The sequence below is a fragment of the Kryptolebias marmoratus genome, linkage group LG16, assembly GCF_001649575.2.
Source record: "Kryptolebias marmoratus isolate JLee-2015 linkage group LG16, ASM164957v2, whole genome shotgun sequence".
In the NCBI taxonomy this organism is placed as follows: Eukaryota; Metazoa; Chordata; class Actinopteri; order Cyprinodontiformes; family Rivulidae; genus Kryptolebias; species Kryptolebias marmoratus.
Window position 1 is genome coordinate 28,746,384 of NC_051445.1, and position 26,770 is coordinate 28,773,153.

The 26,770-nt window shown below is 36.6% G+C and overlaps 1 protein-coding gene across 12 annotated transcripts in view; it reads left to right on the forward strand.

Annotated features, from left to right (window-relative positions):
• adgrb1a (adhesion G protein-coupled receptor B1a) overlaps window positions 1-26,770 on the forward strand; it is a 316,467-nt gene that overhangs the window by 225,908 nt on the left and 63,789 nt on the right. For all 12 annotated transcript variants that reach the window (XR_005234257.1, XM_037980552.1, XM_017436779.3 and 9 more), the window contains 5 exons: window positions 17,079-17,182; window positions 25,136-25,238; window positions 25,318-25,468; window positions 25,561-25,630; window positions 25,880-25,946. Coding sequence is in view for 11 of the 12 variants with exons in the window: in XM_037980552.1 (XP_037836480.1) it covers window positions 17,079-17,182; window positions 25,136-25,238; window positions 25,318-25,468; window positions 25,561-25,630; window positions 25,880-25,946 (495 nt within the window). In the remaining variant the exon portion in view is untranslated. The remainder of the gene's footprint in view (window positions 1-17,078; window positions 17,183-25,135; window positions 25,239-25,317; window positions 25,469-25,560; window positions 25,631-25,879; window positions 25,947-26,770) is intronic.

Here is a 26,770-nt window from a genome sequence, read left to right on the forward strand (position 1 = left end):
CAACTGTTTACTGATCAGTATTTACAATAGAACACAGCATGACATGAAAAATAAAGGAAATTGTTTGTGTTATTTTGTTGTTCAGACATTAATCATTTGTTGAACTCGATGGTGAATCATAAAGCAGATAAATTACAAAAGTTGTGAGTTTAAATGTCTCCTCTGGGATATAACTCTACAGAGCTGCTGTGATTAATCTGATAAGTCTGATCAGGTGAAGTGTCCAATCAGTAACTGATATCCAACAAGGATATCATTTAAAATTAAGATTTTATGTTTTTATATGTGGTTTGACTGATGTATTTTTTTAAACCTCCTGAACACAAAGTTAATGTTAATCAGCTGTGAGGATGGAGGGAAAGAATCAGAACAGACGGGGGAAGGAGACAGGTTGGTCTAATATTAGCTGGAAGTGTAGGAACAGCCACTTAATACCAGGTGATTCATTTAAAAATAATATTTATATTAAAAAAGTGCATTAGCAAGATGTGTAATTTATTTAAAGCTATTAAATAATACTTGTTTGACCATGTGACTTAGAGAAGAACACAGAGAAGGAATGAAGGAGACAGACATGAGGTCTGTGATCAGCTGCTGTAGAGGAGAGCAGAGATGACATCAGGTAGGAATAACTCAGCCAGTGATGCCACAAAAACCTAGATGCCAAGGAGGGTTTGAATTTCTGCTGACCACCACTATGTCCTTTTGGGAAAATTAGTGCAGGCAGACATGGCAAGTCAATCACCAAAGAGGAGAATGTGGGCAAAAGAGGTGAAGATAGCATTAAAATTTAGCATTAGCAGTTAAGATTAGGTTGAGGTAATAGCCTCCTCCTTTCGTTATTCTAACAGGTTCTTTGAAACTAATTGACCATTTTAATCCCACTTGAAAGAAATACAGAAATATTTTTTAATATAATAAATAGGTGAAATAAATTTTCCTCACAGATTCACAAATTATGAAATTTGTTTTTAATTAATATTACCAGTAAGTTCTATGGCCAACGTGATAAACTGATCTGTCAAGAGATGACATTAAGATAGATTGTGACCACTTTTTATACATTAAAACTTGATATGAGAGCAAGAAACTGACTAATAAATTTATTGTTGTGGCTTAAGTCTTTTTGTCCTAAAACCAAACCAAAAAAGGAAAGTAAAAAAATAAAAATAAAAAAATAAATTCTTAGAGTTGTTACTGACATAATTACTATCACACTGAGGAAGATTTTCCAAATTTGCCATGATCCTACTGATCAGCTGCGTTCTACAAGGTTGTTGATTGTGGAAAGTATAGCAGGGCCTTGATCCTGTGTGAATGGGTAGCCAAAGTGATCGCATGTGCATCCTCAGCTTTTGATTGACACTTTTCTTGATTTTGTTAGAGCTTACATGCCCTGTTTGGCACCAATAGTAAGAGACTAAAGACTGTTGTTTTACTGGGCTGCAGTTGTTGGAGATTAGTTTGCAAGCGGTATTCACAAGTTGTATTCCAAATTGTCTCAAAATGTTCAGTCCTTTTATTTGTGGCAGAAGCTTGCAGTCTTGTTGTACAAATTTCAAACATATTCAGAAATTTGTGCAACAAAATTTCATGCAACATAGTCACAGAGCATTTGTGGGCCATTTGGCTATGCAATTTTCAACTATCATAGTAGACAGATATATGCCACACTGTGCAAGCGTGAGATTCAAATATTTTGACATTAAGCCGTGTCACACTGTAAGATGCAAGATATATTGGGTACGGGATTGTTTTTGTTGGTTGTCTGGATGTAAGAGTGCTAAATTAGCTGTTAAGAAACCTGTCACACTGAACAACCACAGCCCACAGATTCAACTTATGCCGAAAGATTTTCTTGTATTTTTTTCACAACAAACGATTTTGTCTAAAACAGCTGTATACTGCATTGTAAACGCATCTTGTGACAGAAAACATCCGAGGCTGAAGCCTTGTAGGTCCAGGTCTAAAATCCACACTTTCAAAACTGTACTCCAGTAGATAAATTCATAATCATGGGGGTAGCTTCCTAGGTGCATACAAAGCAGGCCCACACAGGTATAGCTTAAGTGAAGGTGGACTACAGAATAATGTGCACTGCAGTAATACAGTTTTGAGCAAACAAAAATTGGCCAAGAGTTAAAAAAATTAATCTTGCAAAATGCAGCTGCACAGCTCTTTGGTTGCAAACTCTCACTCTATTCAGTGAAACTGCAACTGAAAATTTGCATATTTTCTTTCAATTTTGAGTCTCCAATTAGTTTACTTTGAGATAATTGAGACAATTATGTTTAAAATTTACTCCATGTGACTTAATACAATTGTGAATTTGTTTTAGGTAATACATAAAAGTATTTTAGACTAACGATAAGAGTAAATTTTGAGATTAGGCTAATCATTTATGAATAGGAGATGTTCAGATTGTTTGACAGCGTATTTGTGGCTTTTTAAACAAAACAGTTTATACCTGTTGTGTAGCATTTATTTGTTTGTTTTTTTTTTTTTCCTGAGATGTTTTCATCTCAGAGTTCATGTTCAGTTCAGGCAGTTAGGCTGTGTATTTACTACTGGGTGTAGGGAGGTGTGAGGTCACACCCTGACAAGCTACATACCGATGTACTGAGCAGGTATCCCCACATCACCAACAGCTGCAGCAGCTAACACTAGTTGTTTCTGTGCACTTGTTCATTATCATTTGCTGCCAAAGGTGAAAGCTGATGATAATGTTTTCAAGTGTTTCTCTGTTCCAAAAATATCTTATAAAACTCTGGATAGATTTTATTGAAACTTGCAGAAAGTAATCATTGGGTGTACATTGGATTTAACAATCATTTTCTTAACGTCCCGGCTGTTTCTATTGTTTCTGTTATATTTATATTATATTTATATATTTTGCACTGTCTTTGAGAATTGCTATTTTTAAATTTTGTTGTACTTTTTGTACAATGACAATAAATGGATTCTATTCTATTCTATTCTACATTTACAACTAATTAACATTTAAAGTCAACTCAATTTAAAATGGCTGCCACAACCAACTGACTTCAAAAATCACCGAAAATGATATAATTCAGTCAGCTTTATAGATATTGTGCTAAGGTTTGGTGTGTTTGTAGCTGAAAGTCGTGAACAACATGACATATCTGAGAATGACATCTCGAAATAGTGCATGAGATTGTTCATAATGGTATTTTCATTGTTTAACCAAACTGGCTCCAACTATGTCATTTCTCATCAAAATATGACCTTATTTTAAAACTCTGACATGAAAGGTGACAGGCAATATGCATACCTTCAAGGAATGCTAGAGATTTAATTTTGTTTGTTTTTGCACTGATGGTGCTCTGGCCATTCCTAGTGTTTACAACAATGCTTCTGTTTTTTAGCTCCTAGTTCAGAGTAGACTTTTTGTTGGCTCAGCAGGGACTCTTGAGTGATGGGCATTTCAAGCAAAAACACTCTGAATCCTTTGGTCATTTTTTTTGTTTATTCTTTGAAATATTACCCCCACCATCTCCCTATACCACCACAGGTCATGCTCCCTCCTCTCAGTTCAACTGGCATTAGCAGTGCTAAGTTAAAACCTATTTAACTGTTTCTGTTGTCTGCAATGATGTGTTCTTCTTTAAACATGTGCAGCACAATGTAAACTGATTGTTGGGTAACTCTTGACACACATAACTCTTTCTAAATGTTTGTAGCACACTTTACAACTCAGATTTAAAAATAAAACCAAACACACACAAGAAAGCTCCAACTCCATTGTCCTTCATTTTTGTTGGTAAATGTCAGATGGATAAGTGACATGACCACACTGACCGTCTGTCAAGTTTTGTCCTATCACGGTGCTCTCTTGGCAGTGTGAAAAACACTAACAAAAAAAAAATCTTGTAGATTCTTAAAACTGATCCATAGTAGGACTACCAGTCCTTAAAACCCTCAGAGAGTTCTGGGAACTGTTTGGTCTGAAAAAAGAAATAACTGCTGACAGGCCATTAGGAGACCAACATGCAATAGTGAAATTCAGTTTTAAATTAAGGTAATTCCAGAAAAAATAGTACTTTAATTTGCTATTATTGGGTGGATAACTTGGATTTTCTTCTATACATTTGACCATGGGGACACGTTCTCTCTTTGTAACTTATTTATCATCAACAGGTGAGAGTTCCTAGGTTTTTTTTTGTGTTTGTTTTTTGCCAGTGTATCAAATCAAGCTGGTAAAAAAAAAAAAATCTGTTAGCCATTTTTGTGATTATGAGTAGGATGCTTCGTTTGTCTAATGAATTTAAAATTTGTTATTTGGTGTCCACTTAGATTGTTTGTACATTGTCTTTGATTAAAGGGGCTGTGGTAGCTTGGTGGTCAGTGCTGTGGTCTTATAATCCTGAACCCGGTTCAAGCCCTGGTTGTGGCAGGAAGGACATCTCGTGTAAAACAATTGCCAAATAGGTCATGCAAGTTTGCTCTCTGTGGCAACCCCTGAAGAAGGGAGCAGCTGAAAGAACAACATTTTGTTTTTGATTAAAAATGTTTTAGCAAATCCAATGCAAATGTTTTTCAGGTGTTATTTGACCATCCAATTATTACTTAGCCTTCATTTACTTCATTTGTTGTCATTTGTAATCATCAAAATTAAACGAAATAAACATTTGAAATATATGAGTTTGTATGTAATGTATGAATATAATATACAAGTTTCACTTTTTAAATGGAATTACTGAAATCAATCTACTTTTTCATGATATTCTAATTTTATGACCAGCACCTGTAAGTCTTACTGAGGCCAAACACTATGGATGGAATGGCACTACCCAACCTGCTGTACTGCTCCTGGGCAACTAGCATAAGTAAATCGGAATTATTGGGTTCAAAAGAAGTTTTCCCCATCGTGGGTGGTTATAGAATGGAATTTTGCTTATACAGTGTCACGGTTCCAAGAACGAGAGGAACAAAGTGCAGCAGCGTGGCATTAAAGTCCTTTATTGAAAACTTACAAAAACAACGTAGCTTGGATAAGCAGTCAGCGCAGCCACAAAAACATGAGCACGGAAAGGGACCGTGACCTCCAAATGAGGAACCCGCAACCAGGTGCGAAGCAAAGGCTCTTAAATAGTCAGCGAGAGAGAAACCAAATGAAGAACAGGTGTGAGCAGAAAATCCAAGGACAAGAGCCCGAGAAAAAACGAAAACCAGAAACAAAACCCAAAAGTGCAACCACTGACATACAGTAGCATTGTAAGCCTTACTATCCTTACCTCCTCACTCTTCTACTTCTAGTTACATTAAGAATGTAATAGTGGCTGTCTGTCCTAAAATCTTGGTTCAGTTTAGACCTTATTTTGGCTGCAAACACTCTGTTGGGGTGCCACTAGCAGGGAATCATAATTTCCTCCCATCCTTATTGGATAATACTTTATTGATATGGGCTAAATTAGATATTTGTATGTTTCATCTGTAGCTCATCCCCAAAATTCCTGGACCTTCATAGCGCCTCTGATTTTGAAGTGTTTCTGCAATTTCTTCCCTCACTGAGAGGGGGGATCTCTTCTATATATTCAAATATTTTTAGCCTTTCAAATCCTTCTACTGTGTTCAATACTGTACATGAGACAGATTTGGAACTATATGGAGAAGATACCGCTCCTACTGCCCTAACTGCCTTGTTTGAAGTATGGAAAACAACCCTTTGACCCAATATTATTACACCAAAACAAACAAACAAAAAACACAAAGGCCAAACATTCACTGTCAAAAAAAATAAATAAATGTTGCAGAAAAAAACATTATATTATCATAGATTATAGATCAAATTTACATTTACATTTAAAAAATGTGGGAAATGGAAAACGTTTTAAAAGATCAACACTTGTTCATAAAGAATTTAGCCTGATAAGCTTTGAACATCATGAGGAAAATGTTTCCTTCCCACTATCCTTTACTGGATACTCTGCCTGAAATTCTCCAATTATGTCCCTGTCTGTGGACAGACACAGCTCCCTGTCAACACTCACTGTCCTGCACTTTTGTGGTCTTGTAATTTAATGTGACAAGAAGTATAAGTTCCATTTTGTCGTTATTCCACAAAAAGGATTTGGTTTTAATCTTGTATTTGCCATTCTTGTCTCGTACTTCTTATTGTATTTACAGATCAGTCCATAGATAGTGCAATATTATATATGCAGTCTATGGTTCCTACCTGATGTGTAGGCTTTATGAGTGTGCCTCAGATCTTGTTTTCTTTTTCTGTTTTTTTTCCTGACAGTGTTACCACAACATTTTTTTTCTTAATTTCGTTTTGGATGAAAACATTTCTAGAAACATTGCTTGTTTATGAGGATATTGTTTAGAAACAACAAATAAAAAGACTGTTTTGGAAATATCACATTTCCATTGGACAAGGCCTCTGACTGAGTTTTGTAGTTGCTTATGACCCCACAGGTAAACACTAAATTGTTAGCATGTCACACTAGCATTAGCCTTTAGTGTAACACTGTGATGCATCCACTTAGAACTACTAACATATTTAACAACGTAGCATTTTTTTTGTTTGTTTGTTTTTTACATCTCTGACCCATGACAGGTGCAGTAAAATTGATGCCCTCACCAGATAATTGTTTTGACAGCCTGCCTCCACCTGAGCAGTAACTAAACTGTGGTGGCTCCTTTTGCCAGAACAGAGGGAAAAGCTGCTGTTCTCCTTCCTGATTCTGCATACCCTCCCCCACAATGTTATTTTGTGAGACAGCCATGACCACCATGCTAATTATTCCTGCTGCACCACAGAAGCTTGTAAATGGCCAAGCTGCTCTGTCTGCAACTAGACTGCCACAGCCTTGGCATGACAAACACCCCAACCTGTTTTGTCTGTCTTTCTTTTTGCTCCTCAAATGTTCATCTTCTCTTTTTTACCTTTCAGTATTTTCATCTCACTAGGTCTTGAGGTCTGGTGCTGTTTTACTTTAGCTCCCCTTCTGTTTAATTTGTAATTCACCTTTTTCTGCCTCCTCTTGTGTTCATTTTACTCAGCTCAGTTCACTGCAGATTCTTTTGAAGGGAAAAATGGAAAAAATTCACTGCAGTCAAAAGCCAAAGCCCCCTGAAGAGTTTGCTCTGAGTATTTCTCCTGTACATGGTTAGGAGGAAGAGGATGAATGACTGAACTTGTGCATGTATCTTTTTGGGTTTTGTAAGCCTGTGTAAAATGTGCAGAAGCACCGCAACACAGCGGCAAAGCTCTTCTGCCAATTAGCTCACACTGTAACAGCAACAACAATAATTAGGACTGACTGAGGGCTGTAGAGCTTTCTTGTGTCTTGTTTTGATAAGGAAAATGCTTGTTTTTATTCAAGGAGAGCATCACATATAGAGATTGTCATTACAATAACTATCACTACCTGCTAAGAAAAATTAGGCAGACAAATTTTAATGAAACTTGTAGAAAGTGATTGAATTAAGTTTTGGAGTCAGTCCAGTTCAAGATGGCTGCCACAGCCAACTCACCTTAGAAAGCGGAAATGGCTATAGTTCATCTAATTTTAACATATATTGATAAATTTGATGTAGATGTAGCTCTGAGTCATTCACAACACATACTAAGCGTCATATCTTGTGAGATTGTGCATAATATTTTCAAGTTTTGACCAAAATGGCAACTTTGTATCTCCTCAACATAAGATAATCTTAGTCTAAAACTCTGACATTAAGCTGGGTGAGATACATCCCAGAAGAATGCTAGGACTTCCATTTTTTTTAAATGCTCTTGGACATTTGGATTTTTAATGCATATGTTGATCTATAGCAGTTTTTTTACTTTGTATATAATTTTACTTGTTTATTTCTTGAATACAATTGGATGAAATCGTTAGCATTTCTGAGCTTGATGGTCAATGTCAGTTTCATATAGCACATAAAAACAACAAGTTGACCAAAGTACTTTACAAATCAATATATCAACAAATTAATGGAATAATTAAAATTCAATAAAAATGAAATATAAAAAATACACCAGAAAACTACCAGCTATTTAGCAACTCAAACTCTGCTAGTAATCATTTACCAAGTAGTAAAGATGGGTCCTAAGCATGGATTTCAAAGACCCAACAGTCTCTGCAGCCCAAATATGAAAAGGTAAACCATTCCATAGGTTAGGAGCAGAAATTGCAAAAGCCTGATCACCTTTAAATTTTAGTCTGGATCTAGGAACATCTAAGAGAAGCTGGTTGGTTGACCCAAGTTCTCTTATTGGAATGTGGATGTTAAGAACATCCCATAGCTATGATGAGGCCAGACCTTTAATAACTTAAAAAAAAAAACCAATGCAATCTTAAAATTGATTCTAAAACAAACAGAAACAGAATAAATATGCTGTAAATAAAGTGAGATAAAGTGACTTCAGTTGTGTTGGTTCGATATAGACTTCAGTAGAGTGAGCTAGGTAAAGAAATATTAATACAATCTCTAAACATCAGTAGAGCTTAGCATTAGTAAATTCAAAATGAAAAAGAAAGTTATTTTAACTAAACTTCATAATGTTAAGTTTAATGAACATAATTGTTACATTTACTTGTACTTAAATTTATATTGCTCCAAGTAATTAAGTATAATATTTTACATTCAAGAGCCTAGTTTTGTGGAACCAGCTTTAAGAACTTGTCATGATTTTGATTAAATATTGTTTAAATATTGTTTGACCCAAGTTACTGGTGACAGAGACAGACTCACAGAGACAGTTTTATTTTGAAGGAGAATGGAAATGAATTCTGGTGAAGGAGGACCATTCTCTCATGTTGGTGGGTTTCCAGATTCTCAAAAAAAACGAGGATATGTTTAAAATACACAAACACAAAGGTGTTCAGAAATTATTTCAGGACATCATTCACAAAAGCATGAAACTTGGCAGGAGCGATGGTTAATCTAAGGAGCATTACTAAATATTTAAAATGTCCCAAGTGGTTATTAATGCAGCTTTTCACTTGTCTCAATCCTTAATGTGGATAAGGTGATAGTAGTTTTATATGTCTAACTTAAAAAAAAAAAACCTTAACGTGATGCAATTGTTCAAAAACTGAGCTTGTTAGTAGTAATGGGTGTTTATTGTTAATGGTAATGTTCAAACTATTATAACTGATGCACTGGTAGAGAGACTGGGTTTTTTTTTTTTAAAGCCTGCATCTACCAGGGAAGTGGATGGACAAATGATTCCAGATGAAGGTAAATAGGAAGGTGACAAGGCAGTACATAAACAGTGTGACAAACAAAAAGGTACGCCAGTTTTCCACCTTCCTTTCAGTGGTTATGTTTGAAGACCCAGAGGAAGCCCAGGATCAGAGGCTTTTTTCTGGAAAGAAAATAGAAAAACAAAGAAACAAAAAATACCCTGTTACCTGAAATAAGCAGATGGATAGGTCTGAGCATTCAGAGCAGAGACTGTCATAGGTGAGGAGATAGGCTGAACAGGTAAGTTTAAGGAGAGGAATCAAATGGTAAGTGGAGAGGAATCACAAGTTGAGTATTCCAAAAGTTAATGGTGAGCTCTCACCTTTTAATCATGAAATAATGTGTTGAAAGGATATGGACTGGTAGACAAACAGACTCTTGATATTATTCATTGGGAGTTAGTCAGGTTCTGCTGAATGGCTTAGGTTCCAGATGCAAGTGTTGCTGTATGAAGTTCTGCGTTAGGCTGTGTAAATTCTGGAGTGAATTGCAGAAGTGAGGATCACAGGAAACAATAGGATCTGAAGTTTTTCCTCCTGGTTTATTTCTCTCAGTCTGTTATTACTACAAATAGTTGACTTTATCAGATCATCTAGGGTTGCTGTCTCATCACAGGTGAGTCTACTGGTCTACTGCCAGGATACAAAATTATACAGAACAATCAGTAAGAGTGCAATTTCCAAGTCTCAAATTTTGAAACCACCTGGCAACATCAACTTCTCATAGGTGATGGTCAAACACTTTTTGAAACTCGAGGAATGTTTCATAAGGTAAGGTTTCAATAGCATAAGCGGGCAGAAAAGCTTCAGACCAAAAGAGTGTACAAAGCCTTAAGGCACATATGAGGTAGGAAGTCTTTGCTACTGAGTTGAAAAATATGCAAGGGGATCTATTTAAATTAGGGAGCACTGTAGGATAAAACTAGCACAATGGCCTGACTAACCTTCACAAAAAGGTTCGGCAGGAGTGGTGATGTCACAAATGGACAAAATCAGGACATATTGTTGCTGGGGCGTTGCTGGAGCCTGAATAGAGGGTTGTCATTTTATTAGTTTAAGATCTTGATTCCCAAGGAGGTCACTCAACTGATCTGTTTGTTGATGTGTATTGATGTGTACTGATGGTTGTTGCTCGAAAGAAAACCTTGTAGCATACTTTCATGACTACTAAGCAACCAGCCTTGGGGTCACACTGATCTGACTGTTTCTGTACCAGTGGGGTCACAAGTTCTGCTTTGCTTGGTCCAATCTGTCATGATTTTGATTGAATTTTGTAACCCAAGTTACTGGTGACAGAGACAGACTGAGAGATGGTTTAACAATTTTATTTTGGAGAAAAACAGAAGAGAACAGTCTGAGGAGAGAGAAAGAGCAAGGAGCAGAGGTGGCATGGATCAGCAGACAGGTAATTTCCAGGTAGGGTGAGTTGACTTCTCCAGTTTGTAGAAGGAGGATCTCCAGATGGTGGTAATCCACAGAATTCTTTCATGAGCAACAGGTGATTCAGTTTTACCACAGAGAAGTGAGAGGAGCACATGTAAATACAAAGGAAAGTTTAACTTTCAAAAAAAAGCCCACAGAGAATTATTTAAAGAGTGCTCACAGGAGGGCTGACGTTAAACTTCACTATGTGATGATTAAAAAACCAAGAAAGAGTAGTGTCTTAGCTCACCCTTAATTAGAGTGACATTAGCAGGAGAATGGGTCTTAGCTGTGAAAGTAGTTTGGCAAAGGGGCGTGATGCTCACAGCCTTATGTATGCCTCTCATCTTCCTTTCCATTTACTAAAGGGATAGGGGGGAAGAAAACTCTGGACAAACTGAAAACCCTGACATAACCAGGTTAAATAAGTCTAACATTTCATTACTTAGAGTGTATTGTATCATTCAGCAGGTGTATGGTCCAGCTAGAAGTGATGATGAGCTGGGGGGGAGGAGTTTTACTATTAAATAAATATTGTATACAAACTCAGCACGGCACTTCATCTGCCAGAGTGGATCAAAACTCAGCAGACATACATACTCATACTCATACCTCCACCCTCATTTCTGTTAAAGTTGAATTAAAAATAATGAAATAAACCGCTGGAAATCCTGGCCATGTTTAAGGGACCATTCCTGCATTCAAGTTAACAGAAGCATGCTGCTTAATTTTACTGTTAGCTCTGTTAGATTACAGAGACTGAACTCATCAGCAGCAGCAGTGTGTGATGGTGAGTTTAAAACTTCTATTTGTATGATTGTTTTATAAGAACAAGGGTTTTTTATTGAATAAGAGGTTCCGTGAAAATCAGTCAAATAGACATCAGTGCCTGACACTGTTAATGCTGGTTAGCTTCAGTAGCTGGTAACTAGTTAACCTAATGCTGTAATTTGATATGATCATAAACAGAGAGCATCATTAATGATCAGCCTTATGTCTGAAAACATGTCGAAATATCAATAAGTGAACAGGACCTGATCTAATCAAAATATACAGCCTCATGAAAAATAATACTAAATTTATTGATGATAAATACATTTAATATCTTTGATACATATAATTCCAGTCTGTTTAGGTCAGTAGACCAACTACATTAACACATCAGTTGAATATTCACTCCAAGGCAGATTTTTAAAGTTGTTTTTCTTTGTTTTTATAAGTTATGTCCTCATAAAATTATTAGCCGGTTGAATTGGAATATTTTTTTATTATCAGTACTATTGAATTAGCATTTGTCTGAGTGTTAAAGTGATAGTCTGTATATTTTTAAAGAGGCTGTATGTTCAGTTTATGGTTCTGCTAATAATAATAATAATAATAATCTTGTATAATACATACAATTTGTTTTACTGTAGTCTAACAGCAGTTGTTTAAGGTGCAAAGTAGAAAATGTCATCCTGTGTGTGTATTCGTGTTTTCTAGGACTTTTCTCATGTTTGTTGAGAATTATGTTTGTTAATAAACAAAATGAATTCTGGTCAAATAGAATGATTTTACCTAAAATTAGAATTCATAAACCATACTTGAATGAAAATATATCCCTGAATAAATATTTTTTGGTGGGTAAATTTGAAAATAAAATACCATTTTTAGTTTTGTTTTATTTAACAATTTGTTTATTTAAAATCTTACAGCACCAAGTATATGTATAATGATTTATAAATGTTGTTTCAGTCTGATTTTTCTAACTGGGATATCATTAAGAAAAGAAGCTTGAGCTGAAACTTAAACTACAGCAGATGAGTCCAGTCTCTGTTACCATGGTGATCTAACAAAATCCTTATGTGGTAACAGCTGAGAGTTATTCACAACATACTCATCTCATAATATTCCAGGAGACGATTTGTCAATATGAGATGATCTTAGTCTAGAACATTGGCAATAAATTCAGCCAGTGATATGCAAGGAATGCTCGTAGTTTGACTTGATGATGAAACTCAACATTGATTGCTGCTATTTTGTCTAAAAGGTGTCTATAACTAATATACAGATAAGACAAATGTACAATATTATCCCAAAAAGATATTTATTTAGACCACAAGCTGCTGTACTACTGTACACACAAAATACAAAATGACAAGATAAAAGAATTTAAAAAGTACTTAAATACTTAAAAAACAAAAGCAGTTACTTAATCATTTATTGTTGTTACGTATCTTAAAACACAGAACAAATGAATGACTTCTTGTACTAGTTTAAATTACAAATTGAGAATTTTGGGCTTTTTGTTCCTAATGGCAACATATGGAACTCAGAATTGAAAATATGTGCTATATCTTTCAAATTGATACCATGAAATGAAAATAATATGCCTTGACATTCTCAGAAAGATAGCTGCCTTTGCTGTTGAAGAATAGTGCAGTCTGGTCAATTATTTATGGATGTTGTTACTCTGGTTTCAGAGCTGAGAGATTTCCAGCTGGACCCCTTAACAGTGTGTGCAGGAAGTAGGAGTTTGTGTATCTCGGCAGATGTCTTTCCATTCAATTGCGCCCGTAATCTTTCCTTTACCCCCTCTGCTTTTTGGAGGAACTCACTGCAGTGCAGATTAATCAGAGGGATTTAATTAACTTGGCCACCACGCACATATCAAACCAAGATACAAGACAGGCTATAAACTGAGCCAATTATCTCTTGCTAGATGGGATTGTGGTGTGCGGGGAGGCTGATGGTGTGTGTGTGTGTGTGTGTGTGTTTGGGGGTGGGTGGGGGTAGGAGTCCCACATGTCCTGGTCCCACCATGCCTACCAACCACCTCCCTGTGAACAACAGCAGAGCTTATTACTCTGTCTGACCTTGCCTTTACCCCGACTTTCCTAACCTGGACACTGCACAGCAGTAGAGATCGACAGCTACTGACTGGGTTTGTGTAATTAACTTAATTCTCTACACCTGTACAAGCCAGGATTGCAGAGTGTGGCATCCTTGGATGCCATTATTTTTATTCTAAGTAATCTATTAACTAATTCTGTAATTTGTGACTCTTCAGATCCTCCAAAGTGGCTCTATTTAACTTTGATAAAAATAACATGAACCTAAGTATTATTTTGGACTTCCGAGTGGTGAATTTAACACATAATAGCATAGCATTAGAGCTCTGGTGTCAGCCTCAAATTTATCTCGAATTCAAGAACTTTAACACTCAGATCGGCTTTACATCACCCTAAGGTTACTCAGCAGATCTTGTATATATATATATATATATATATATATATATATATATATATATATATATATATATTTTTTTTTTTTTTTTTCATTTAGTTTGGTTACAAGTTCTTCTATTTGGTGCTCATAGTCCTTATGAAGACATGTTAGAATTTATGAGAAGTCTCTCTTTAATTGAGCCATGCCAGTAGAAAGTACTTTGCTCACTGCTTCATGAACCTAAGCAAGGGATTCGTTGCTTAAGTCACCTTCTTCTGTTTCAGTCGTTTCACCTTCTGTACCTTCTTTCTCAGTTTCTCAGTTGGCATTATTTTGTAGCCCGCATTCTCTCTTCTTACTTTTGTCACCACTCATTATTTGATCAATGAGTATCCCCTCTAATGAGTTAGATGAGAGGGTTACTTACATGGAGTATTGCAATATCAGAATTAAAGAAGCCATCTCCCAGCTGTTGGTTAATCAATGAGCTTTGAAAGAAAACGTATCTGATCTTGAAGAGCACCTCAGATGTAATAATACCAGGATTTATGGCATACCGGAGGGCACATAGTTCACCTCGGCAACAATATTCATTTGGGACCTAATAAAATCAGAGTTGGAAGACCATATTGGCCTGAAAGGCAGTAGTGACCTGGGGACTCAATGCACACACCAAGCACCAAAACCACCACCAGGCACTCCATCACACTTTGTGATTGCCAGGATCAACCAGTTCCTGATCAGTGTAGTAAGGGGCATGTTTGCATAGCCTGTGTCTTCTCTGGCATGGTAGACCCCAGCCTGTGTTGTTCTTGTGCTGCCAAGATTAATGCATTTGTGCTGTCCTTCAGTCTAGCCCTTTCTAGGCACTGTTAGGATTTGTTGATATCAGCCACTGCCAGTGGTACATGCCGTGCAGGGGCTTATCTTTTCAATGACTTGAGGTGAAAGCCTCCATGCATTGTGAGGACCTTTCATGTCTTGATGTCAGTGGCTTCTATCTTCTCCTTATATGAGCTGGGTACCTGATGACTGGCACTGCATACGTGTTGATGTAATGACTTTGTTCTTACTATTCAACTGGCTTTTCAGGACCTGCCTTACTCTCTGGAGGTATTCAGTTGTGGCTGACTGCCTTGGCAAATGGCAACCATCCTAGTTGCCGTTTGCCTGTGGGATTCCAAGGTACTTGTAGCTGTCCTGGACATGTTCAGTGGTGCCTTCCAGTAGTTCAGCCCCTTCCGTTGTCATCAACTTGCCTCTTTTGGAAACCATTTGACCACATTTATCCAGTCTGAATGACATTCCCTTGTCCTTGTTGTATATCCTGGTGAGTTGGATCAGTGAGTTGATGTCTCACTCATTTTTGACATACAGCTTGATGTTATCCACATAGAGGAGGTGATTGATGACTTCTCTCTCTCTCTCTCTCTCCCTCTCCCTCTCCCCCCTCTCTGTATTTACATTTACAATACAAGCTTGAGATTTTGCAATATTGCAAGAGATTGTGCAATATGTTATTAATGTTTGACCAAAACTACTATAACTTCATCTCAGTCTTTTCTCATCAAATAATGATCTTAGTTTAAAAAAATGGCACGAGAAACTGCAGGCAATATGTATTCCTTTAAGGAAACCTAGACCTTTAATTTTACGCACTAGTATTGTTGAACTAACATTTTGGAAATGGAACACTTAAACAGACAACCCCCTTTGCAAAACTAAACTGCAACAGCTTCTGTCATGTTACAGTGTTGCCATGGTGATGTTTCCTGAAGCATAAGGCAGGCAAGTAATTAAATTATGGATTTACGTCGGTTTGACAGTAATCACCACTTGGTTTATGTGTGTGTTCTTTCTGACTCATAATGTTGGCATTTTCCTGCAAATGACCTTGAAGTCATCTTTCTCTGGAGCTGAGATCAAACATGACCACTCTGGTTTTTAGCAACTGAATGTGGATGTAAATCCTTTGTAACAAAAGTTTCAGTGGATTTTATAATTTGCTTTGCCTTTTCTGAGTTAGGTGGAAAGTTTGAATAAAACCATAGCTCACTCAATAGTCTTCTGCTGAGCAGTGGCATCTAGTAGCTTCTGCCAAGAAGCTTCTAGTAGCTGGTAGCTTCTTTTTCCTCCAGGTTGAAACACGTACACAACTTGCATATAGCATGGTTCTTGTCAACATCATTTTACCCTTTAAATCTGTTGAATGCAAAGTTTTTTCAAATACTAGCTTTCAACACAAAGGAGTTGCTTGCATGTCTCAGTCAGCCAGCTAGTTGTTGTGTATCTGTTGTCCAGGTGCTGTGCATTCACATTTCAGAGTTCTGCATTTTGTATTTCTCAACATAATGTTAATAACATTAAATATTATTAGATTTTTGACCTTTTTAAATTGATTCAGAATCATTTATGTCAGCATCATGAGGCATAAAAAAAAGATTATAACCCGTATCATTAGCTGGGTAAAGTACAAAAAGCCAACATTGTAATTGTTTAACAAATAGAAAATATTAGTGCAATGATTTTTTACATTTACATCCCACCACGAATCAAGTAGTCAATCAGCAGCCTCACATATGCCCAATTCTTTACCAGTCTGTGGTGGTGGGGTGAGTCTCTCCTGCTCTAAGTGCATTTGGGAGAGATGCTGCATGATAACTGAGTTGCCTGTGAGTGCTTTGTGATGCGGGAAGGGGCTTGTGGCAGCACCTGCTTCTTATTGGTCACTCGATTTGTTATTAGTCGCTTTAGTGAAAAGTCGCTGCTAGAGGGGTCTGAAAACTTGATAAATATAACAACAAAATTGCTAAGTTGGCAACACTGTCTCCTCTTGACCACCACATGAGTGATGACGCGCAGTAACAGGTGTGGGAGAGGGAGCACTATTCCATGTTTTATATGACCTGAGAAAAAACCTGCACTGTGTCTAGCATGTCATTAAAAGTCATTTAAACCACAGGAATGACAAATGAGTTGAGTGGTTTGGACATCATATCTATTTAACAAGCTGGTATATCTTGAAACTGGAAACTGGCTCATACCTAATGTAGAGTTTATAGTTATTATTATAGGTTAAATTTTAATACTTTGCTCATTGTTGATTGATTTGATTTTTAGTTTAATGTCTAAACTCAAGAAGACATAAGCTGTCTTTTATCAGTGATCAGCAGATTAATATTTAATGCACCATAAGGTTTTGTTTATGTTCCTCTTGTGTTTTCTTACTTTCAGAACATGGATAAGCTGCAGCTCCCATCTGTGACTCTGATCGTGGGTTGTGGAGTGTCTTCTCTGACATTGCTGCTACTCATCATCATCTATGTGTCTGTGTGGAGGTATGATACAGTTATTTCCTCTTAAAGCTCAAGAGTCTGGCTTTGTAAAACATACTTAAAAAAATAATAAAAATTGTTAAGTAATTACTCAGTCATGATTAAACTGACTAGAACCACAAGCAAACAAACAAAAGAAAAACAAAATGACTGTACTTTGTTGCACCTCCTTTTGCTGTTCTGACAGGTTGACCTAATGAGTCAGACTTTCCCAATAATAAACAATGTGCCTTATCAATCAGGTTCCAACGTTTTTTGTTTAGCAGTTGACAGATTACCTTTGCAGGAAGGAGGCTGGTCATAGAACATTTTTCTTTTTCTTTTCCTACCATACCTTTTAAACAAAATGAAATTCAATTTGTTTGGTAGCCACTAGGGTAGTAAAGAATTTGTATTGAATCAAGCACAAATACTATGCCACTAGATTGGTGTACTGATGCATATTTGCGAGTAAATAAATGTATTGGTCTGTCACATCTTTGTGCCTGTAAAATTAGATTTATATAATTAAATGAAAAGTCTGAAAGCAAGTTTGTTTCTACTGGCACCCAGTTTAAAAATAAATGAAAAAATCTCTGCTCCACACATTTTGCTTTGTTTGTTTGCGTTTTTTTGTGGACATCTTTTTTTTCTGTTGTTTCACATCCTGCTGTTTAGCAGTTTCTCATTAGTGACACCTAATGGTCAGGAGGAGACCTGAAGAATTGCTGGTATGGACATCAACAAACACAGATAATATGCTTCACTCTGATAATGTGAATTAAGCAATATTCCAAAGAAAAATGTTCATTTTTGTTTGCATATTTATGATACAGAAAATATATTTTGCTGCGCCCTGCTAAGTTACTGAAAAATCTTTTAAACTTATCTGATGCTGGCTGGTTTTATTTTGTACCAGTCTTCGTTTTTTGGTAATTGTGTGTAAGGTTTTATGAAAGTGTAATTTGAGAACAAGACCTGTTTGTGACAAGTCAGCAAAAAAATGTCTAAAAACTACAATTATTCCTATGTTTTGTTCTACTGTATTGCATTGAAGCTCAATATGTTGAATCAAAATTCATATTAAATTGGATTGTATCATAAATAAAGACAAATTTTTATCTTGCTTGGAGATAATTTCCTATTGTGATTAATTTCTAAATCCTATCATGTTTAGGTAACATTGTATCATGATTATGAACTAAATTGTATCATGATACAATTTAGTCCCTATTCACAATATGATTTTGCTTTAGTCCCTAATCATGATTAGGTACTAAATTGTATTGTGATTAATGACTAATTTGTATTATATCATGCTTCTCATGTAGATATAATTAATTCAGTTGCGTTGTATTGAATACATATTGTCTTGGCCACAGACCAGAGATGTACACCCTAGTAGCCATATAATTGAGTTGATGCATTTTTCCTTAAGAAAAGTTTAAATGCCCTTTGCTCTGTGATGAGATGCATTATCATCCTGCACTAATGATGTCATAATTATAAAAAGTGCAGTTAAGGAGTTTCTCTGAAGGTGAAGAGAAGTTGTTGTTTTGTTTTTTGTTTTTTTTACCCTGATGCAAAGAAGCTTTTTAGTCCTAACAGCTCCTGTCACACCATGTAATGCTATGACATAAAATGTCTATGACATACATGTCCTAGAGTGTGATAGGTTCACAATAGTTTTGAGCAGGCAGCAAATGTCTGTCATGAAATGTGGGGTTTTCTCATCATAGACAAAGGGTATTTGGGTCCTGGGTGGAGAGTGGTGGCAGCATATTCATAACACATGGTCCATGCACACCAGCATGTCTTGGTCATCCATATTTTTAAGCAGCTGGCCTCATGCCTGAGCTTCAACATTGGTTGTGACAAGGCCATAGAAAGAACCTAGCATAAATGTGGCACCCATTGCTGTAACGCTGTGCAAACATGTTGTGATCTCGGAGCATGTCTGCATTCTGATGCAGTTCATAAGAGTTGTTTCATGGTTAGTGTAAGAGAGTGTCTTGGGTATACAGAAAATAGTCCTCCAAAAATGGACAACTACTAAGATTGAATCAGCTTCCTTCACTGAAGGAAGTTTTGCAAACTTCCTGTAATCCAGTTATGTTCTAGTAATTTGTGTAAGCCAGCATCAGTTGTGAAGGGGGCCTTATCAACCATATCAGCAGATACATTCTGAGACTGTTGAAAATAATGTTTTCTGTTTCAGATACGCCAAATAATTGATTTACATTAAAAAAAAAACTGAATAGATTATTGAAAATAAAAGTTTTGGCTTAGAAATGTCTAATACACTATTACATATATAGGGAAAAAATAATGATTAAAATCAAAGATTACATAAACCTTGAGTTAAGAAATTGAAGCAAACTGTGCTTATTATGAGATAAAGTATTTTGCATTTTCTGTTTTAAGGTATTTTGTTATTCTTTTTATCAAATTGTTTTAATGTACATGTTTGTTTTTACCTCAGCTAAATGAGGACAGCCAACATGTTTCAACATCACTTTGTATAAATAACACTTTTAAAAATGAATTTCAGAATTCTTTTCACTGATTCAGCCAGCAGCTCTCTTTTTGGAGACATCTTTCCTGCCAGTCAGCAAGCACTCTCATTAAACTGCAGACTCATATGCATATTTAGATTAGTTCATCATCATCAATCCCTTAGCCTATTGCTGTGGGGGCAGTACAAACATTCGCCAGGATCTTCCACCTTGACCAGTCATCCGCAAGATGGGTCAGGGCATGGAACAAAAGCCCTGCCCAGGAAGTTCAGGTGTTATTGTCTGCCACTTGGGGCTAAAGGGTGATAATGCACATCCAGGATAAGGCAAATCCCAAAAATAAAAAAAAATAAAAATAAAACAACAACAACACAACTGGATTGCTGTTCTGTAGTTGAAGACATCTTGCCTTCCATCTCTCAGGCTTTTTTAATAGCACTCTCCACTAATTATGTCATGCATAATATTTACATTGATAAACCACTACAAACATGCATAATAATGAGTACAAACAATATAAACAATAATCTGTTGTGTGCTAAAAAAATGTTATTTGTGCTAAGTTATATTTGAGTGAATTTGTTATGGAAGTAATGTTACCAGTACAACAGAAAAATTATAAGGTTTATTGTACCTGTTGAGGGATGGCAAGTGCATTGATAGGATCAGGGTAGCCCTCTGTTGGTCTTTTACCTCCAATGAAATGATTGGAGCAGACATAAGTTTATAGTTTTACCTTTGCCCAGTCAAATCCAGTGATCGCACTTCTCGGGCTGTGTGTTCAGCTTTGTTAAAGTGACAAAAATGACCCCTTTCATGTAAGGACGATTGTTGTATCATGAGCCACTGTTACAGGTACCACAGGCACAATGTTTGTGGCCTGCCTTGTGGAATTTAATGCCATTTTTCAAAAAAAAAAAATTAAGCAAAAATATGCACTGTGATAGATTCCGCCACAAACTAGTATGAGTGTTTGTAAAAGTACAGTTGTTGCGTAATTGTTCACGTAACTAGCTAGTGTTCTATAAATAGCAGGAGTAGAAAGCGCTATTCAAATTGAAGAGTGTGAAGCGTCAAGCTTTTAACTGCATGGAATTCTCTCATATGCAAGTCAGATTCACATGAAGTTATGGTCACTCTCCTCCCCATGGAGTCATTAGGGTCTTTCCCTGGCTCACAAGAGAGGGGTCTTGGTCACATCCATGAAGGTGTGAATTAGGGAGAAAACAACTGGGTATCAGGCCTAATGCTGCATTGTAGATCGTAGAAAGTTGGAATCTGAGACCTCCTCCTTTGTTTAAAGTGGGGGGTTTTTTTGCCCTTGTTTGACATAAACAGTTTTTTTTTCCCGTCACTATCAAACCATCTGCCTTCTCTGTCCAAATTGCAATCAGGGGTCCATTGTTCTTGAGGTATAGGTGCACAGCTGAGTCTTGTCCTGAAGAGCTGGCTGTCCTGTGTTCAGTCATGCATCTGTGGAGAGGCTGTCTAGTTTAAATTATTTCTCACTGCACTGAACTGCAGACACCACACCGCTCAGTTTGTTTCAGTGTTTTCTTCTTAGGATGGATCACCCCTGTCTGAGAGTTCTGTTGGGTTTAAAATTCATCTGGATGTTGTGTTTGGAGAAAATCCTTCTGAGTTTCTCAGATACCTCAGCAACATAAAGGAATGACAACGTTTTTGTGTATGTTCTTCTCTTTGTTCTGGTGTCTTTTATAGATTTCCTTGCTGACTTGATAAAAGACACATGTTTGGAGAACTTTTTTGATCCATTTCTGTTTCATGGGTTCTGTATCTCATGAACCACTAAATAGTTCAACCCAGTTTTGGACGGCAGCCATAACTAATCAACATGAAGAAACACAAAATGGTTATGCCTCAGTGATTTTTACAGATATTGAGCTAAGGTTTTGTGTAGCAGCTGATGGTCATCCTAAAAATATTTCCTAAGTAGTAATTCATCTCACACTATTGCATAGGATCACACATGATGCATTTCTTAGCATAAGATGATTTTACTTTAAAACTCTGGCATAAAATATGGTGGGCAGTATGTATTCCTTCAAATAATTATCAGCTTTTAATTAGACTTGTGCAGGTATTTATTTCATTTATACTGTATGCATTTTGTTTTGTGACTTGTCATTTGTGTCATGTCAGTTTTGTGTCGAATCACCTTCCTTTTTAGCATGCTGATTCTGTTTTTTTCTCCCTTGCTATTAGAACAGACAGGACAGTTAATAAAAAATTAATGAAAGTTGTGAATCCAACAGGGAGTTCTTCAAATTGTCTTTTGAGATACTTGAACATTATATACTCACCTCTGCTGTCAAAGGAAGCATTTCCATCTGACAGCATGCAATTCTCCAATGAGCAGAGAAATATTGTGGGTCAAAATAGGTTCTAAATGTTTTACATAGTGATACACTCATGTGGCAGATAGAATCAAACCTAAATATATATATATATAATATCTGACAGAATTTTGAAAGGTGCCAATGTAGCTATTGCCCAAAATTCCATCAAAATTCAGCTTTCTTGTAAAATGTCCTGTAATAATTTTGAAATGTAATGAGCTTTGATTTAAAAGTAAAAGATTTAAGTTTTTGAGTTATTTTTCTGTATTTGATTTCATGATTGTAATCTTTGTGTTTAGTTTTTTCCTTGTTGTCTTGTAGTTAAGTCTGGTTTCATGTTGTTGGGTTTCTGGGTGTTCTTGTCACTCTTGTTTTTCTATGTGTTCTGTGTCATCAGTTTTTTTCCCTTGTGTTCTCTGTACCACTATTTACCTGCCCTCAACTCAGTAGTCTTCTGGTCTGCTTGCCACGCCCACCTCACCTGTTTCTCATCATCTCCCAGCTGTAACTCAACTCCCACTCATCCACAGCTCGTTAAATCCTGTCTCTTGTCACTCACTACTCACTGGTTCATTGCATTTGGATATCCCTGTCATCTTTGTTCATGTCACAGTCAGGTCCTGAACCTTGTGTTCCCCTCCTCGTGTTCCTCAGTGTAAGCTTTCTGTTTTGATTTTTGCTGCCACGTCAGCCTTTTCTTTTAAATAAAAATCATTTCAGTTCAGTTTGCTTTGTCTGCCTGCATCCTGGTTCCAACAATCTGCAAACTTTACAACAGGTTAAAATCTTTCACTGATTGCTCTTTGTTTTTTTGTTTTTTATTGAGGCATCTTCCTTCTTTCTTTCTTTCCTTCTTTCCTTCCTTCCTTCGTAGAGTCCTAGTTAGATAAGAGGTGGGTTTATGACATCATAATTTTCAAAAGGTTGTATTTTGGCTGACAACACAAATAAATGCTTTTTTTTTTTTTAGATTTTCTTACTTTGGAATCTACTTTTGAAAGACACCATTTAGTGACACCTAAAATGCTGTTTCCATGTGAATGCAGGCTGAAACCATAAAAAGCTTTCAAGTTTTCAAAAAAAATTGTGTGTGGATGGGACTTGGTGTATAATATAGAAGATAGAAGCCAGTGACCCAGAATCTGCCAAGTCACTGGTTACTATGGTTATTTTGCTTTGTGTGTGTGTGTTTTGTTTGAAGAGCTGCAAAAGAAGAGGCAGAACAGAGCAACAATTTAGACAGGCATCTAGGCAGCCGAAAATGCAAGCCACAGACAGTCATTGTACAAAAACTGAGTCTTATAAAAAATAGAAACTCCAATACTGTAAGTAGCAGAAGTGTTGTTGTTACATATGTTAGTAGTGTTTTATCAGAAAAATGTTAAGTTTCAAAGAGCCCTCACTTACAGTTTGGAAGAAAAAACTTCTGATTTCAGATGGACGACTGTGGAAGCATGTCTCAATACAAGAGGGATTACAGAGAAAACTAAGTCTTTTGATAGTGACAAACAGGTTGGGTGAAAGAAGACAAAATCATCTATGTGACAGTTAATGTAAAAGTTGTGAAAAAAATAGTGAAGTTTTGGGAAGTTTTGACAGCTCAAGGTTAAAGTCTGTGACAACATCACATTCTAAGTTGAACAATTTCTGGTGAAATCTCTACAAATCAATCAATCAGACCCTCCAGGATTTTGCGATGTTGCGATCGTAACTACTAACGCAAAACCAAGCAAATTTTTGCAACTTTGTCCAACACACCGCAACTTTCCCGCAACTTTAACCCAATATTTATTGTTTCTAAAGTGATTTGCCACCGTTTCTGCGGTCTAGTGTCTTCTTTGGGGGTTTGTGTAGTGTGGAATACAAAATAACCCCAAATAACTCAAGAAGAAGACATGCGACGTGACATCACATCCTGTTAACATCAGAATGCTGGGAGCATGCAAGAACAGCAGCGACCGAAGCGAAAATGTGCACTAATGCTTCACATTTGCCCACAAAGATTTCAGCAAAGGACTGCACAAAACATCGCAGTGAAGTTAGGATATTGGATATTCGCACTCCGCAGAGTTAGCGGCGTCTAGCTCACGGATGACCCGAAACAGGAACGCTAATGTCGGCCAGCCGTTCCCTAAGTGAACCACCGCGCGTGAGAGAAGGGGCCGGCAGAGAACAGCTGGCTGACATTAGCGTTCCTGTTTCGGGTCAGCTGTGAGCTAGACGCCGCTAACTCCGCAGAGCGCGAATATCCAATATCCTACTTAAAACTAACTTCACTGCGGTGGCAAACCAGTTTCCTACCCAGCTGCACGAGAGTGGGGGGAAGCTGTTTTGCAGGTCCTGCAATGTAATCATCGAACATAAACACAAGTCATCCATCGACAAACATTTTGTCTGCAAAACGTAAGGAGAGCTGCAGATGAGGAACAATCCAGAAATGGTCATGAATGTCAGTTTATAAGCTATCAAAGTTCTCAAATAAAGCACCTTTTGATAATGTCAAGGTTTGTTGGTAATTATCTTACAAAACTAGTAAGTATTTCTGGTTTAAATATCAAAAGTTATGTTTTTTTATTAAATTTAGTAAAAAAAAAGAAAAGCAACTTTTCATCGCAACTTTTAGGAAAATGCCCCGCGAAATCTGGCATTTTAGCCCGCAACAATCACAAAAAATGCCTGCGAAATCCTGGAGGGACTGATCAAAAATAAAACTAACTGTAATTGAGCAATAAGTATTAAAGATAGTATCCATTCAAAATATAAGTTTAGTAAGCAAAGTCTGACTTTCTATGACCCGTTAAAACTAAATGTTTTTCCTGTGTGCCTGAGCTATAGAGCTCTAGCTCTGGCTTTCTTCACTCATTTGAATAAAATGACATGGTTGTCTCATGAGAATTGTTTTAGTATGTTTTTTTTTTTCAGTGCTCTGGGAGGAGTAGCATGACATGAAAAAATATATCAGCAGAATAGTAATAAGTGTGCTTTGATGCTCATTGGCACCCTTAATGATGGCATGTAGACAGCTCCTTTAATTCAAAGCTATGATCCTGGTTGTTACCATTTTATATATATATATATATTCTTTTTTTTTCTTGCTGCAGGTACATTCGATCTGAGCGCTCTGTAATCCTCATTAACTTCTGCCTCTCCATCATCTCTTCCAATGCCCTTATTCTCATTGGACAGACCCAGACAAGGAATAAGGTGAACCAATCAGAAGCTCTGTCACATGACTACAGTGAGGTTGTGTATGTGTTTGTTATGCCATTCTTTGTTGTTTCAGATCTTATGCACCCTGATTGCAGCGTTCCTTCATTTCTTCTTTCTGTCTTCATTCTGCTGGGTTCTAACTGAGGCATGGCAGTCATACATGGCTGTGACGGGTCGCCTCAGGAATCGTATTATACGCAAGCGTTTCCTATGTCTTGGCTGGGGTAAAAAATTTCTTTGTTATCCTTCACTTGCTGATTTCTTTTTTTCTTTCCTCTGTATTAACATCTACACTCTTATTTTATTTCCCTCTCAGGTCTCCCAGCTCTTGTTGTTGCAATTTCAGTGGGATTCACCAAGGCAAAAGGCTATGGAACACCGAGCTAGTAAGCATGATTTCCTAAGGGTTTATCATTGTGAGCATTCTCTTTAACTATTATTGCTCGGATATTAAACAAGTGGAGGTTTATGTTTATGCATCATTAACTTCTCGCTTCATGTGTTTAATCTGTATTTTACTGCCCTCATTCTTGTCATGCACACACTTCCTTCTCCTCATTCAATGTTCTACCCCCAACTTCACTTCTTCTGATAAACACTGGCCACAATCTGTATTTTCTGCTCCTCCCTTGAAGCTGCTGGCTCTCTTTGGAAGGAGGGCTTCTCTATGCCTTTGTTGGACCTGCTGCGGCTGTAGTCTTGGTATTTTTTTACCTTCTTAAGTCTGTGTTTGTTGATCGTCCAAGCTTTTGCACTAAAGCCAACTTCACCACCGGCATCACGTAACAGTGACTTCTAAACATGCCGATTTTAGTCTGCATGCATCCATCCTTGTGATTGTGATTTTGTGCTCACAGTATTTCCATCAAAAAAAAAGTCATTTTCAACAAATTTTAAAATTTAGGATTACACTGAAATGGTCATACAATTGAAAAAACTGCCAAGACAAACAAAGTTACATTGTCATGAGGAATTTAATAAAACAAGCTTTCTCATAATTACAATATTGTGCAAAATGTAAAAGGAATAGTATGAAAATGATAGAAAAAAACAGTCAGAGAAAAATTTGTTTAAAGACCTTCAAAGAACCTGGAGAACTGTTGATTAAGACCACTTCAAAAGATTACAGAAATGTCTAACTTATTGGAAACAAAAATTGTTGACATAATGAGTTGATCAAAACTCATGCCCATCATAAGTTTAAAGTTGTAACCACCTATTTCTGTAAATATAATGGTCTCTATGCCATCATGGTCTTAAGTAATATGATGAACACCACCAAGATTGCATAATAGATAAATAAGAATGTCTCAGAGGCCACTAATAGCCCACATCTAAATTTTTCTTCTCTGTTGTTGCTTTCTTCCTTTTATTCCTTGTTTCTGTTTTAACTTCTGTCTTGCTTTTTTACTAAGTTCTTTTGCCATTCTCTGGCTCATTATTTTCCTTTTTTTTTTTTCTTTCTCATCTTTTCCAGTTTCTATTTTTTCCTCTTTTGTTAATATTTTTTTCTGTTGTTAATCTCT